Source organism: Oryctolagus cuniculus, chromosome 6 (assembly GCF_051225735.1).
Source record: "Oryctolagus cuniculus isolate XC-2025 breed Fujian yellow rabbit chromosome 6, ASM5122573v1, whole genome shotgun sequence".
Taxonomy (NCBI): domain Eukaryota; kingdom Metazoa; phylum Chordata; class Mammalia; order Lagomorpha; family Leporidae; genus Oryctolagus; species Oryctolagus cuniculus.
Genome location: NC_142872.1, coordinates 138,496,113 through 138,512,932, shown reverse-complemented (window position 1 = coordinate 138,512,932; position 16,820 = coordinate 138,496,113). Strand labels below are relative to the sequence as shown.

General features: G+C 37.5%; 1 protein-coding gene across 3 annotated transcripts in view; it reads left to right on the top strand.

Annotated features, from left to right (window-relative positions):
- CSMD3 (CUB and Sushi multiple domains 3) overlaps positions 1 to 16,820 on the top strand; it is a 1,281,859-nt gene that overhangs the window by 937,330 nt on the left and 327,709 nt on the right. For all 3 annotated transcript variants that reach the window (XM_051844770.3, XM_051844772.3, XM_051844771.3), the window contains one exon: positions 10,794 to 10,950. In XM_051844770.3, the coding sequence (XP_051700730.2) occupies positions 10,794 to 10,950 (157 nt within the window). The remainder of the gene's footprint in view (positions 1 to 10,793; positions 10,951 to 16,820) is intronic.

The window sequence follows — 16,820 nt, the reverse complement described above, 5'->3', positions numbered from 1 at the left end:
ACTCGATCAACTAATTTAGCAAATTTATTCCAACACTTTCAAACATATTTAGGTTGATTCATTTTTCCATACACCTATTTTGTCATTAAGAATGGACTCTAGGGTCAGGTAGACCCAGGCTAAAATTTTAGAATTGCCACTTAAGAGTTGCACAGTTTTAAAAATGACTTTGTTTGGATGACAGACAAGCAGTGAGAGGACATTAGGGGGAGAGAGAGAGAGAGAAAGAAAGAGAGAGAGAGAGAGAGAGAGAGAGAGAGACCTTCTATCTACTGGCTCACTTTGCAAATGCCTACAACTCCAAGAGTGGGCCAGGCCAAACCCAGGAGCTTGGAACTTAATCCAGGTCTTCCACATGGGTGGCAGGGCCCCAAGTACTTGAGCTATCATCTGCTTCCTCCCAAGGTACACATCAGTAGGAAGCTGGAATCTGAAGCATTTCAGAGCCCTGAACAGAAGCATTCTGATGTAGGATGAAGGCAGGGTTGCAGGAGTAGTGACAGGAGGAATCTGTGGTTCCAGTTGCTCAGGTGGCTTGTCCCCACGAAATGTGGCAGATTCTTATTTTCACCAGATTCTTTACAAATGACACAGCTCCCATGTTACAGCTCCTGTGTTGCAGCCTCTCTTCTCCCATGGGGTCACAGGTTCTCCCCTCTGTCAGGTTCATAGAGGAGTGGTGCAGTCTTCTGGGTTACAACTTTTCTTGTCCTCTGTGTTCTTTGTCTTATGACCATGAAGAATGAGGCACATGGGAAAGGAAGAGTGAGCAAAGAGAAGAATGTTCACTTAAAAAGCTGAGAAGGCACCCAGCAGGTGGGTGGGCTGGCTGAAAGGGACTTACTACCCTGAAAGAGGCATCCAATGCAGCGCTGTGAAGAGGGGTTTTTATTTGTTTCTAAAGGAGGAAGTTCATCTGATTGGTAGAGGTATATACTAAGGAAGCATTCAACATCAGCCAATCAGAGGAATCACATTCTATTTTGCCTAGAAGTTTGCAGAGTACTCAATCAGGTCTATGATAGGCAAGCCATTCCCCAGATACAGCAACATCAGAATGTTACATTTTATATATTTCTCCCATCTCTCAGGTTCCTGGAGGGTTACACCATGTAGATTTCTTCCTTTCCTTTCTAGGGGCCCTGAAGTCCCTGTCAGCAGCATCTTAAAAGGTGTGCCCAATGTTTGGCTCTAGTTACAAATTTTATAATACTTTTAAACCTCAGTTTCACATATATATTTGTTTCAGAGTAAACATAAATATAAGATGTAGCTTGGGATGCCCACAGCACATGTTGGAGTCCTTAGATTTGAGTCCCAGCTCTACTTCTGATCCAGCTCTCTAGTAGTGCATACCCTGGGAGGCAGTGGATGATGGGCCCTGTCACCCATGTGAGGGAATCCAGACAGATCCAGGCTCCTGGCTTTGGCTAGTCCTGTCTGTTGAGAGACTCATATTATAGCAGTATCAGGATTTCTCCATCTCTGTGTAAGTCAAATAAATTGAAAATAAATGAAAAATTTTGGAGTTCCAAATTGTGTGTGTGTGTATTAATCTATCTCAATTTCTTTCAAATAAAAAAAAATAATTTTAAAGAATGACCTCATTTCTTCACCTGAAAATGTGATATGAAGCTTGTATTCAAGATTGTTGTAATTTTTATCTCCTTTTTTCGGGAACTCTGCTATGTGAGGTTGGACACTAAAATCAGGTCCTTTGTCCATTTTAGTATTGGATCCAATTAAAAAACAAAAAACAACATCAACAATATAAATATTATTCAGTCGGTGGCCAAAGATTGAGAAAATGGGAAGCTAGCTAACAAATCAACTTCTCAACCTGCAGCCAGCCCAGGAACTGCAGATATAGAGCAATAGAATTGAAGAAAAGAAATATACTAGTAAATTTGAAGGGTTCTCTGAGAAAGGTACATCATAATTCTTGGACCCAGGAAGCTGCCTCCTTTTTTTGTCCTTTTATGTGGTTGTCATTATGATCGCCTACCAGTGAGTGTGTTATTTAGCAGGGAAACTTGATTGTTATGAAGTTTGAGGTCTTCTGAAAGTCTCTCCGGCAGCCATATTGTACTTAAGGGGTCTTGGCTGTGGGAGAAATGTTGACAGCAAAGCATCCTGTTCTCAAAGAGAAACAATGTAAAAATGAAGGTAGAAATTTAACTACACTATGCAAGAATGGCCCTAGGTAACATATGCTTTTATAACACTTAGTGCATTGCCTGCCCCTAGAAATGTTCAGTGAATGTTAGTATACTAAGGATATATTTCAGAGATTGAATCTAAATTTTAAAAAAGAAGTGTATTCAGGTTTTTGTATATGATCTAATTATATCTTCAACCCCCTTTCTGCTGAGCAATGAGAAAATCAATCTAGGTCAATTTGAGTTAAGCTTATTCAATTCTGCATTTTCCAATTTAGGGTCCACCATGTACTTTGGCATTAAAACATCAAAGTATCAAAAATGAAATGTATACTGTGTCCTAGGGCATTATCTGTCTCATTTGCAGCTTGATCAGCAATCATCAGTGCAATTGGGCATCCAATGCTAGGTCCTGGTTTTCTGAACTATATAAAGCCTCTGTGGATCTACTGGTTCTTGGTAGCAACATGCTAAGTAACATGTACTAGCTAGTGGGTTATATCAGAATTCCACTGGCTTGCTTAGACCCAGGTACCTCACCATTCACAGCTCTTTCCTTCCTACCTCTCTTCTGTGAGCATGTGCATTGCTGCATGTTTTGCCATTTTCCTTGGCACCATTTTCGAGTATATGTACCCCCAATTCTCTGACTCTCAGAGTTCTGTCATTATTTCACAAGAGATAGGTATGAGGTAGAGTCCTATTAAATAGAAATCTAAATCAGAACCTTGTTCATTTTTTATTCTATAAAATCATCTGGGTAATTTGCTACTTTTACTATAACTGTGCTTTTGAAGTACTAAATAAAAATTACAAAGGGCCATTGTTTAACACTAAGCTCTTGCACTCATCTCCAGTAGACCATGCTAAAAACCAAAATGGAGTCACTCACACTAATATTCCAAGCTGATTATCTGACCTTCTGGGAAATCATGGTTAGAGGGACATCAATTAAATTTCCAAAACAGTCAAGTTTTCAGTTGGCATGATTATGAATTTCCCACTTGCTTCATCCTTATCCAAAAGAAGTGAGCTAGAAAAACTTAATGTTAGGCCGGTGCCCTGGCTCACTATGCTAATCCTCTGCCTGCGGCGCCGGCACCCCAGGTTCTAGTCCCAGTTGGGTCACCGGATTCTGTCATGGTTGCTCCTCTTCCAGTCCAGCTCTCTGCCTTGGCCTGAGAAGGCAGTGGAGGATGGCCCAAGTGCTTAGGCCCTGCACCCGCATGGGAGACCAGGAGAAGCACCTGGCTCCTGGCTTCGGATCGGTGCAGCACGCCGGCCGTAGCAGCCATTTGTGGGGTGAACCAACGGAAGGAAGACCTTTCTCTCTGTCTTTCTCTCTCTCACTGTCTAACTCTGCCTGCCAAAAAAAAAAAAAGAAAGAAAAAAAAGAAAAAAAAAAAAGAAAAGAAAAAAAAAAAGAAAAACTTGATGTTAACCTATCAATTGCTTTCTTATTTTCTGTATCCCTTACCATACCCTACAAGGAAAGTAACTTTAAAGTGATCAGTTTGCTTTTAGGTCTTTTTGTTTCTGCTTTTTTTCAGCCTTTCTCTGTCTATAGCCAACATTTCAGCTCAGCCCATCAGAACACTTACTATTTTATCCTATAGAGTGAAGTTCTTCCCAATTCTAATTTCAAAAATAAAGCCAATTAAGATCATTAAATTAAAGTGTGATTTTGTCTTTTGACGGAGGTTATTTATGTATACAAGAAAACCTCAAAAAGTTTACGTTAAAATGAAATCAAACAATAATTTTGTTTTAATGCATTTTTATATCCAGGCCATTCTTTTATTATATACATATTCGATGAATTTTTCCAAGGCTTCTGATAGTGTGTCTCTATAGTGGAAATATTATATCATCATGTTCCTCTCACATCTATTCAAAACTCTACATTCAATGTTATCATACCAATAGCTTAAAGTTAGACTTACAGTGTAGAAATTAGCAAGCACAACATTTTGCTTGATGTATTTTTTATTATGTAGAGTTGAATTAGCAATGTGTTGTGTTTACCTATGTGAACCAGAGGAAGCTCCTGGCTTCAGATAGGTCAGCTCTGGGTGTTGTGGCCATTTGGGGATTGAACTGGCAGATGGAAAACCTTTCTCTCTGTCTCTCCCTCTCTCTGTCTATAACTCTACCTCTCAAATAAATAATTTTTAAAAGAAATGGGTTGTAGGGGCCTGTGCTCTGGCTCAGTGGGTTAAAGCTCTGTCCTGAAGCACCAGCATCCCATATGGGTGTCGGTTCTGGTCCCAGCTGCTCCTCTTCCAATCCAGCTCTCTGCTGTGGCCTGGAAAAGCAATGGAGGATGGCCCAGATCCTTGGGCCTCTGCACCCATAGAGGTGCAGGAAGCTCCTGGCTCCTGACTTTGGATGGGCACAGCTTCGGTAGTTGCGGCCATCTGGGGAGTGAACCAGCAGATGGAAGACCTCTCTCTCTGTCTCTACCTCTCTCTGTAACTCTGTCTTTCAAATAAATAAAATAAATCTTAAAAAAAGAGAAAGAAATGGGTTGTGTCTATACCCATTATATATTTTGAATAACAAGAAATATTTAGAAAATATTTTCCTAGTATGAGAAAACTGTTCAATTTTGCAAAGTTGCTCCTATTATTCACTAACAAGCGACATTATAACATAATCAAGTTTTTGATTTTATACTTTAATCTTGTTAATGTGAAACAACAAAAAGCAAGGGTGGGTGCATGGCACAGCAGTTAAGTTACTACCTGTGTTACCCACATCCCTTAACCAAATACCTGGGATTGAGTTCTGGCCACTCCACTTCTGAATTAGCTTCTGCTAATGCACAACCTGGTGAGCTACAGATGATGGCTCAAATGTTTGGGCGCATTCCACCCACATGGGAGACACAGACTGAGTTCTAGTCTCCTTGCTTTTGCCTGGACCTCTCCTGGTTGTTTGGGTTTTTGGTCATTTGTAATTATAACTTGCATATGCAAAAATTTGGCAAAAACAATGAAAGTGTTGTGTAAGAAATAAATTAGCAGCTGGCGCTGTGGCTCATTAGGCTAATCCTCCACCTTGCGGCACCGGCACACCGGGTTCTAGTCCCGGTTGTCCCTCTTCCAGGCCAGCTCTCTTCTGTGGCCAGGGAGTGCAGTGGAGGATGGCCCAAGTGCTTGGGCCCTGCACCCCATGGGAGACCAGAATAAGTACCTGGCTCCTGCCATCGGATCAGCATGGTGCGTTGGCTGCAGCGCGCCATCCGCGGCGGCCATTGGAAGGTGAACCAACGGCAAAGGAAGACCTTTCTCTCTGTCTCTCTCTCTCACTGTCCACTCTGCCTGTCAAAAAAAAAAAATAGAAAGAAATTATCTATTTAGATATTATTACAAATAAATATTGCATATTCTAGTACTATTTATAAGTTGCATGCTACACCTCTCTAAAGTCAGGTGTTTGAAAAGAGTTGTTTGGGGCCGCTGCCGTGGAGTGGCACCTGCAGCACTGGCATCCCATAAGGGCACCGCTTCTAGTCCCGGCTGCCCCTCTTCCAATCCAGCTCTCTGCTGTGGCCTGGGAAAGCAGTGGAAGATGGCCCAAGTCCTTGGGCCCCTGCACTCATGTGGGAGACCAGGAAAAAGCACCTGGCTCCTGGCTTTGGATGGGCGCAACTACAGCTATTGCGGCCATTTAGGGAGTGAACCAATGGAAGGAAGACCTTTCTGTCTTTCCCTCTCAATGTCTGTAACTCTACCTCTCAAATAAATAATAAAATCTTTGAAAAAAAAAAAAACAGTTGTTTTGCCAATTTGGGTTTGATACTTTTTTTTAAATAGAATTTTGTCATATTAAAGTCTTATGCATTCATTTACACATTATCCATGGTGGCTTTTAGGTTACTCTGATAGGATTAAGTAGTGGTGACAGAGATAGTATTTCCCACAAAGCCTAAAAATATTTATTATCTAGGCATTTTTAGAAAAATGTTTCCCAACCTCTATATTAATGAAAGTTACTTTAAAAAAAGTTGCATATGGGGATACACATTCACCAGTTTTCTTTAAGAACTGGTTCTTAAAGGTTTCCTGCACACCACTGATCTTAAATATTCATCAAGCATATCTGCCAAGTCTTCTTGTTCTCTGGTAGGTAGTGCTCTGTTAACTTCCCCATAAAGATACTTACCAATCGTCTTTCTCTATAGAACACTCAGTTGAGCCTCATGAAATCCTACACCTGCTTGCATTTTAACAATTGAATAAATGAAATCATTGTAACAAAATTTAGTACTTCAATACAAACAAAAGTTCCTTGCTATTTCATATCATCTTTGGAGGCAACATAGTAAGGTTTAGAATAGAACCCATTCTATGATTAACCACTGCTAAAATTCTTTTTTATTTGACATCAAATTCACCCTATTGGAAAAATTTATTTAAGTTTCTAAATCAGGATATAAAACAGATGACCAAAAATGAAAAATAGTATCCAGGAGGAGGAATAATTTGTAAGTTTGTATAATTATGTATATACACATGTAATTTCTCTTTTTTATTTTACTTTTTTTAAATTTATTTATTTATTTTAAAGTCAGAACTACACAGAGAGAGGAGAGGCAGAGAGAGAAGTCTTCCATCCATTGGTTTACTCCCCAATTGGCCACAACAACCAGAGCTGTGCCTATCCAAAGCCAACAGCCAGGAGATTCTTCCAGGTTTTCCCATGTGGATGCAGTGGCCCAAGGACTTGGACCATCTTCTACTGTTTTCGCAGGCCATAGCAGAGAGCTAGATAGGAAGTGGAGCAGCTAGGTCTTGAATCAGCACCCATATGGGATGCCGGTGCTTCAGGCCAGGGCATTAATGTGCTATGCCACAGCACCAGCCTCTTATTTTACTTTTAAATTTACTTTCTGGTTTTGGATTCAGATAACACATTTTCTGCTGTTTCATTAGAGAATGAGTGTGATGTCTAATAATCATGTGTTATCATAACATTCAAAGTAACAAGAGTTTGAAGTGGCTATAAGGTCTTTATCATCATACAGTTTGACTTGCCAGATTTAGAAGACCCTGATACATTATAAAAGGTGTGATAATTAAATATGACAATATTAAATTCTAGTTTGTTGTAGTGCAATATAACCCAATTAATTGCAAACTTTTGACAAATTGAAAGTCTTTTAAAGAATTTCATTAACATTACTCATGAGTCAGATACCTTTCATGATACTCCATTCATTCATTCATACATTCATTTGAAAGGCAGAGTGACAGAGAGACAGAGAAAAAGCGCGATCTACCATCAGCTGGTTCACTCCCCAAATGACCACAGACAGCCATGTCTGGTCCACATGTATACCAAGTGCAGAGAACTCCATCCAGGTATCTCTAGTAAACCATCTTGTACTGCCTTCCCAGTCATATTAGGAGAAAGTTGGATTGGAAGCAGAGCAGCCAGGACTTTAACTGACAATATAAAATGGGTTGCCAGCAACTGCAAGTGGTGGCGTAACCCACTGTGCCATAACTCCAGCATCTCTTGATATTAATTCTTAAGTCAACTTAATAATATACTTTATAATATACTTTTTAAAAAGGAGAAAAACAGGGAAAATAAGTTCAAATAAATGGCAGAATATTTAAAGATCCCATTAAATTAGACAATAAATATGAGAAATTACAATCAGAAATAAAACTTCTGAACCAACTCAAATTAATCATCGTGTACTAGAAATTTACTTTTCATGAAAGGCTTGTTTGGTTTCTTTGTTTTCTTATTTGTATGCTTGTATTCATGTTTATTTTAAAAGTAATTTGTCTTTGGTTACACTGCTTTGTCCTTTCTCATTGCCTTTATACTTTGTATAATGCATTTGACTGTATTTGAAGGATTTTATTTACAAGTTAAGCAGCATTGACTTGATTTTTATTATAAAATTCCTCTTTTTAGAGCCGTTCTAATTAACACTTGCTTTTCATATTGATTTAGTAATTTTATGCATGCTTCCAAAATTTCATAGTTGAATGATCAAACTATTTTAGTGGAGCTTCTGTATTACTTGTTTTCTAACTCTTGACTCTACATTGTTAAATAAAGTATACTTAGTGGATTTTGGTGCTGGATTAGGTTTTTTCCTAATGGGGCTTAAGATAATTATTTTTTAATCAAAATATTTGTTCTTTTTTTGTGTCTTTTCTTTTAGTGATTAATTTTACTAAATATATCTAAAAAAGTTTCATTTAAAAAACATATGCTCTTAGCTTAAACAATAAAAAGATTCAATAATAATATGACTTTCTTGTAATAGAACATATTGAGTTTTTTGTTAAATCTCTTACATGTTGAGATTAGTTTCTTATTATAATTTTAAAATTTTATTCACAATCCGTAACACAGGCATGTCACTAAATATATATTTGAATTGTTTTGATACTTTCAATATAGTTATATATAGGAATGACTTATAAATATTTAGTGAAATAATGGTTTATTTTATCATTTAACTTTTGCCTTTCATTACTACTGAAAAAGTCAACATAAAGCATTAGGAGAGACTTTTTAAAAAATTAAAAATTATTATCAAAAACCATTTTTATTTTCCCAGTTATATTTATCAATGTTTATATTTATAATTGTTATATTTATAATTGTTTCTCAGTTATATTTATAATTATTTATATTTCTCCTTTATTTTTCTGTTTTTGACAAACTAAAAGTATCCACACATGAATGGGTGACTAGTTTAATCCAAGAGATAATTATTTATACTTAAGTTATATTTTCATAGTGATGACATTAAAAGTGGATGATAAGTAAGAATAAAAGGAAAATATTCTTTGTGGCTAACTTAACAATATTTCCACAAATAAGATACATGGGATCTGTTAAATGATTTGATTGCCAATGTGTAGCTCTAAACACAGGATGTAATTATGTAATTACGTAATATAGTCATAAAGTTAATGTATTCAGAAGCAGACTTATGAGAATATTGAACATTTGAAGCTCACAAACACAAGAGTTATGTTTTGCCATAAGCTCTGTTTCTTTGCCTCTGAATTATCCCCAGTGCCTACTATTCTTAAGAAAAAAATTATACCTTAGGAAATTAAAACAAAACAAAATCAGCCAAATTTTAAAAAAGTGCATGCATAAGCTAAATGCCTCAACATTTGGTTCAGTTTTGCTTAAAAGAGAAAAATGCTTGCTGATAATTAAAACACAAAATTATTTTTATGTGATAAATTAGATCTTCCATGGGTTTAAAATATTCCCTTGTATAAGATTTTAAGATATTTGCCCATATAACCTTCTGCCTAGCATTCAAATATGCTAAATAGCCCAAATACATTAAAACAAACAAACAGATCCTTTAAAGAGAGAGGTACTTATGTGTTTCATGTTAGGAACTCAATGACCATATTATTTTGACCTGAAGACTCTCATTACCTCACTTGCTACCTCTTATTTCTACCATTCTGCTATGTGGTTTTAAATAAAAGAAGTAAATAATCTGTAGAAGCCTACAGGGTGCATTTGAGGATGTAGATTCCATCAGTCACAAATGAAGAGAGCAGTAAGGACTTTGTTGATACTACAGGTTTCAAGGTAGACAAACTTAAGTACAGTGTAGTTAGAAAAGAATACTAGTGGCCTTGTATCGGTAAAAGAAAATATTAAAAACAAAAAAAAAACCTTGAATAGCTAGGAAATTCAGTATGATAAACCTGGTAAAGATAATTTGAAAAAAGAAAATTATACATAAGGTTTTATTTATAAAATATATAAAATAGCCATCATATTTTATCAAATTAAACCCAACAATATGACATGAGAGACATATATCATTTAGGGGCTGGCGCCATGGCTCACTTGGTTAATCCTCCACCTGCAGTGCCGGCACCCCGAGTTTTAGGCCCAGTTGCTCCTCTTCCAGTTCAGCTCTCTGCTGTGGCCCGGGAAGGCAGTGGAGGATGGCCCAAGTGCTTGGACCCCGCACCTGTGTGGGAGACCAGGAGGAAGCACCTGGCTCCTGGCTTTGAATCGGCACAGCACCGGCCATAGCAGCCATTTGGGGAGTGAACCAATGGAAGGAAGACCTTTCTCTGTCTCTCTCACTGTCTATAACTCTACCTGTCATATAAATTGAAATAAATAAATTAAATAAATAAATGTATCATTTAAATCAATGTATTTCTAATAAAATATCCATTGTGTGCTACTGAACAGTCATCTTTTAGGTGACATTAAGGAGGTAGAAGTATCATTTTGTGGGAAACATTCGAGCTATGGAAGATCAATGGATTAGCAGTCTAGTGATACAGTTTTTACTCCAGTGCCAGGTCACAAGTAAGGCAGTCAGAAGAAAGAGACAAGTCACTTAGTGCACTTTTTCTCCTCATTATCTTTTACATACTGAGCCCCTATCCAACCCTATGAAATAAATACTATGGATTAAGGTTTGTTAAGGAAATTTGCTCTTTGGTGGACTACAATATTGTAATATCTAAAATGCTGTTTTTCCCAATAATTAGTTGTCACCCTTTAAATGTAATAATGGCCATGTTGAGGCATGTCTTCAGGAAGAGTGATACTGTGAATTGGTTGTTATTGGAACATTTGCATTTTAATTATAAATGTATTTTTCAGATTTATGATGGAAAAGATAAAACGACTCATCTACTGGGTGCTTTTACTGGTGCATCTATGCGAGGACTGACACTTAGTAGTACTTCAAATCAGCTCTGGCTAGAATTTAATTCTGATTCTGAAGGGACGGATGAAGGCTTTCAACTTGTCTATACCAGTAAGTATTTTGTAATATATAATGGCCAAACATTGATGTGGGATATTTATTTACATTGCAGTAGTTGAAGTAACATCAAATATTCAAAAATCACTTCTGAATTTAAAACTCCCTTTCTGCATATATATATGTATGTATATACATGTTTAAGATATATTTATTTATTTGAAAGGCAAAGCTACAGAGAGGCAGAGGCAGAGGCAGAGAGAGAGAGAGAGAAAGGGAGGGAAAGAGGGAGAGAGAGAGAGAGAGAGAGAGAAAGGGAGGGAAAGAGGGAGAGAGAGAGAGACAGAAAGAGAAAGTCTTCAATCTGCTGGTTCACTCCCCAAATGGCCGTGATGGCCAGAGCTAAGCTGATCCAAAGCCAGGAGACAGAGCCTGTTCCAGGTCTTTCACATGGAAGTAGGAACCTGAGGACTTGGGCTATCTTCTACTGTTTTCCTAGGCCACAGCAAAGAGCTGGATTAGAAGTGGAGCAGCCAGTTCTCAAACGGGCACCGGTATGGGATGCTGGCACTACAGGCAGCAACTTTATCTGCTATACCACAGTGCTGCCCTAAGCATATATAATTTAATTTTACCTTAACAGCAATCCCATAATTTACGGGTATTCTCACTATTGCTATTATGCAGTTCAATAATACAATATTCAGAGAGGTTAAATAATGTGTGACTTTGGCTACATATAGATATAGGTATATATATGGATAGAGGTATAGGTATAGATAGATATAGATATATCTTAAAAATATAAGTGTTCACCTCATCCAATATACAATTAAAGCCTTTTAAATGGAAAAAAAATTCGTATTTGACTTTATCTGTAATTGAAAGAATGAACACAATACTTGTACACTGATTATTCTTGGTCAGTCATTAATGATAACTGGATGATTTCAATAAATTTATTTTTTAATGATTTTATTTGTTTATTTGAAAGGCTGAGTTACAGAGATTGAGGGAGAGACAAGAAGTGAGAGGGGAATCTTTCATCTGCTAGTTAATAACCACAATGGCCAGGTTTGGGCCAGGCTGAAGCCAGGAGCCAGGAGCTTCATCTGGGTCTCCCACATGGGTGCAGGAGCCCAAGTACTTGGGCCATCTTCTGCTGTATTCCTAGGCACATTCTTAGGGTGCTAGATCAGAAGTAGGGCAGCCAGGACTCAAACTGGGGCCCATATGGAATGCCAGCATTGTAGGAAGCAGCTTAACCCATTATACTACAATGCTGGACCCAGAAAATGTCGCACCAAAGAGTAGTAAAACTTAGTGTGTTGGCCGGCCCCACGGCTCACTAGGCTGATCCTCCGCCTTGCGGCGCTGGCACACCGGGTTCTAGTCCTGGTCGGGGCGCGGGATTCTGTCCCGGTTGCCCCTCTTCCAGGCCAGCTCTCTGCTGTGGCCAGGGAGTGCAGTGGAGGATGGCCCAAGTCCTTGGGCCCTGCACCCCATGGGAGACCAGGAAAAGCACCTGGTTCTTGCCATCGGATCAGCGTAGTGCGCCGGCCACAGTGTGCCGGCCGCGGCAGCCATTGGAGGGTGAACCAACGGCAAAAGGAAGACCTTTCTCTCTGTCTCTCTCTCTCTCACTGTCCATTCTGCCTGTCAAAAAAAAAAAAAAAAAAAAAAAAAACCACTTAGTGTGTTGTACCTGTGTGTAGAATTGCCTTATTCAAACTAGATTCATACAAACCTATTTTATAATACTGAAATATGTTATTCCCCCAAATAATTAAAAGTTCTTGGACTGAGAACCCTGGGTGGCTGCCTTACCTCAGTACTATTACATGAGTATAAGAAAAAGACTAAAAAAGGACCTAAATGAAAGATCTCCACGAGTGAAATCCCAGTGGAAAGAACAGGTCATCAAAGAAGGAGGTACCTTTCTCTGAAGTGAGGAGAGAACTTCCACTCTGACTACGACCTTGTCTAAATATGATCAGAGTCCATGAACTCAAAAGGCTTCCATAGCCTTGGCAACAAGAGCCTAGGGTGATTACTGATGCCATAAACAAGAGTGTCAATTTGCTAAATCAACAGCAGGAGTCACTGTGCACTTACTCCTCATGTAGGATCTCTGTCCTTAATGTGCTGTACATTATGATTTAATGCTATAACTAGTACTCAAACAGTATTTTTCACTTTGTGTTTCTATGTGGGTGCAAACTGTTGAAATCTTTACTTAATGTATGCTAAACTGATCTTCTGTATATAAAGAGAATTGAAAATGAATCTTGATGTGAATGGAAGGGGAGAGGGAGTGGGAAAGGGGAGGGTTGCGGGTGGGAGGGACGTTATGGGGGGAGGGAAGCCATTGTAATCCATAAGCTGTACTTTGGAAATTTATATTCATTAAATAAAAGTTTAAAAAAAAAGAAACAGACTAAATCAGTAGAAAAAAAGCCTATTCAAATAATATATTTATTGAGTTACTTATATATGTGAGACACTGTGTCAAGAAAGTAATATACATGTAAAGCAGGCGATTGCTGGCAGTGTGCTAAGTAAATTTATAATATATCTGATCAAATTCTTGGAAGGCCGGTATACTAATTTAATATAGCAAAATAAATTAACTGGAAATACTCAGAAATCTTCACTAGTAGAGTATTTTGAGAATATATGACCCCATTAATTTTCTCAAGAAGTCAGATAAATGGAAGCTACAGTAGAAACTAGGGAATTAAAAATGTACAGTTTCAGGGAAGATGGTTGGTTCAGTGGTTGAGATGCCACTTGGAATGTCCTCATCCCATACTAAAGAGCCTGGGTTTGAGTCCCAGCTCTGCTCCCAGTTCCATCTTCCTGCTAAAATGCACTCTGGATCGCTGGAGGTGATAGTTTAAGTAACTGATTCCTACCATTATTGGGAGACCCAGATATAGTTTCTGGTATCTGGCTTTGGCCTGGCCGTGTTCCGGCAGTTGTAGGTATTTGAGTAATGAAGGAGTGAACCGGCACATACAAGATTCTCGCTCTCCTTTTCTCTTTCTCTCTCCTTGTCTCTGCCTTTCAAATAAGCAAATTAATTTCTTAAAATGTTACAATACTAAGATATTGGGATCTTAAAGGGAATTTGAATCACTTATCCTTTTTTAAAAATATTCTATCTAATGATATGAGAAACAGTAGAAAGCATAATATAGTGATACATTATATTGAAACATCCCAGTCCGTAATAACGAATAATAACTTTTGCTACCTGTTTATTTAAAGGCTTTCTTTCAACCCAATTGTAACTTTGTTTACATTAACTAGACAAAAATGAGTTAAATGAAGGTAGGATAGAAATTTTTAGATCCTCAAAATTATAAGCATAACTTCTTTTGATGTCTTTTGTATATATAGGTATTGCAATGTAATGAACTGAAAGTAGTGATACTGAATATTATGCTCAGGTATAATTGGTGTGATCTGCTCAAAAGGGTGAACTCTTTTTTAATATGTTTTTCTTTCTGTTTTTTAATGGGGCTACTGAAGATTTTAAAGTCATATTTCCTTGAATGGCACAATATTTACAGAATGCTTTTGCTTTTTTATGTGTCATTTTGTGTTACCTTTTGTTTGAAATGTTTATTGTTTTCAATGCATAAAATAAATGTAATTTGAGATTATTGATACAAAGATACTGAACATTTTAGGACATACTTCAATTTAAAATTTTATGGCAGGCTCGGATGTCTAGAATGAGTGTAATCACTAACTGTATTGTCACTAGGGTGAGTTATGGGATGTCAAAGAGAGAGAGAAAGAAGGAAGAACAGGAGGGAGGCAGGAGGGAGGGAAGTAGAGAAGTGGAAAAAATCATAAGGAACAAATATTGGAAGTTACCCTTCCTTTCTTAATGACACCAGTTGTTTATGATGGGGGGTGTTGTGAAAATTTTAAGCTGTAGAATTGAGAACAGAATTTAAAAGCAGTTATTATTTTTTCAAAGGCAAGTGTACCTCTATAAATAACTTTTTTATGTCTCAGAATTCAAACTAAACTATTTCAGTCTGATCTGGAACAAAAATGCTTATAGCCTACTTCCATGCTATCTCTGAAAGTAAATGATCCTATGATTTTGTAGGTCAACAGCTGAGCCCTCCTGTGATGGAGGGCCCTAGAAATAGCAACATATCTATTTTTTTTTCATTTTTTTATTTAGTAAATATAAATTTCAAAGTACAGTTTATAGATTACATTGGCTTCCCCCCCATAACTTCCCTCCCACTGACACCCCTCCCATCTCCCTCTCCCTTTCCCATTCCATTCACATCAAGATTCGTTTTCAATTATCTTTATATACAGAAGATCGATTCAGTATATATTAAGTAAAGGTTTCATCAGTTTGCACCCACACAGAAACACAAAGTATAAAATACTGTTTCAGTACTAGTTATAGCATTACTTCACATTGGACAACACATTAAGGACAGATCCCACATGAGAAGTAAGTACACAGTGACTCCTGTTGTTGACTTAACAATTTGACACTCCTGTTTATGGCGTCAGTAATCTCCCTAGGCTCTAGTTATGAGTTGCCAAGGCTATGGAAGCCTTTTGGGTTTGCCAACTTCGATCTTATTCCGACAGGGTCATAGTCAAAGTGGAAGTTCTCTCCTCCCTTCAGAGAAAGGTACCTCCTTCAGATTTTTCTTTAGGGCCTGCCTATTTCATATTTCTATTGCCAAGTTTATATATACAGCTAATATAATAGTTATCACATTATATTATGTTTATACTTGTCAACAAACATTGTGCACAGTTCTTCAGGGGACCGTTTCCCTTTATAATGTCTTTCATCAGTTTTAGCTCCATTGTATCTTTTTACATTTTCTTGGTAAATTAAGACATCTGAATACTGATTTTACAAAATGTGATACCAGAGGAAGGCTCTACTAGGCTATATATTTTAGATATTCACAAAATTTGGAGAAGCAATAATTAATCAATTCATGAATATATGATCTAGGAGGAAATGGAAAATAGTGTGTCTGTGTTTGAATTCCTGTATCCAGTCATGCCTAAGGCCAACTCCATATGTGCTCATTTTGTGTTCCAACTTTGGTTCTGTAAATCTAACTTAGAGAAGCCTGAATTAAAACAGAAGAGGTCACAATATTCATATGAAGAGAATCAAAATGGAAACAGGACACATTTGTTGAGAGAAGATGGGATAAAGTTTTGTGAAGAATGTAATAAAAAGCTAGGGTTGTTGGTTTATAGTATGAAGCAATAAGAAGTATTGCAAACAGAGACAGTAGGATAAAGAAAGACTTAGAAAATAGGAAAAACATGTGAGGGATATTCATTTCAGATTAATTTAACCTTCCTGGTTTCTTACAACACTAATCTTAGCATAAATAGGCCATTTTTTACCAATCTGTCTATTGACATGTACCCTATATATCATTCTCTATACCACTATATGTTTTTGGACTTAGCAATATTTTTCCAGGTGCATTAGCAGGAAGCTGGATCTCAAAAAGAGCAGCTGGGACTCAAGCTGGCACTCAGATGGGATGTTGGTGTTTCAAGCTGTGGCTTAATGTGATGTACCACAATGCCAGCCTCTAAGCTATCTTATTCAGATATTCATTATATAATTTCTAAATATAGAAAGTGAACCAGTGAAAATAGTGACTGAGATACTGTTTTTGGCATAAAGTAAAAGAAAACCTAACCATGGCTTGGACAATCCAAATTAATTTTTCCCATACGAGAATAAGAGAGAAAGGGTACATAGATCTGCATCAACTGCTCAGTAAAGTCAACAAGAATCCTGCTGCTTTATTTTTTTGTTGTTGTGACATTCCTGAAGGGTTTGCCTTTTGTCTTCATGCTTGCAGTGGTATGGTCACAGGCTGGCTACCATAACTCTGAGC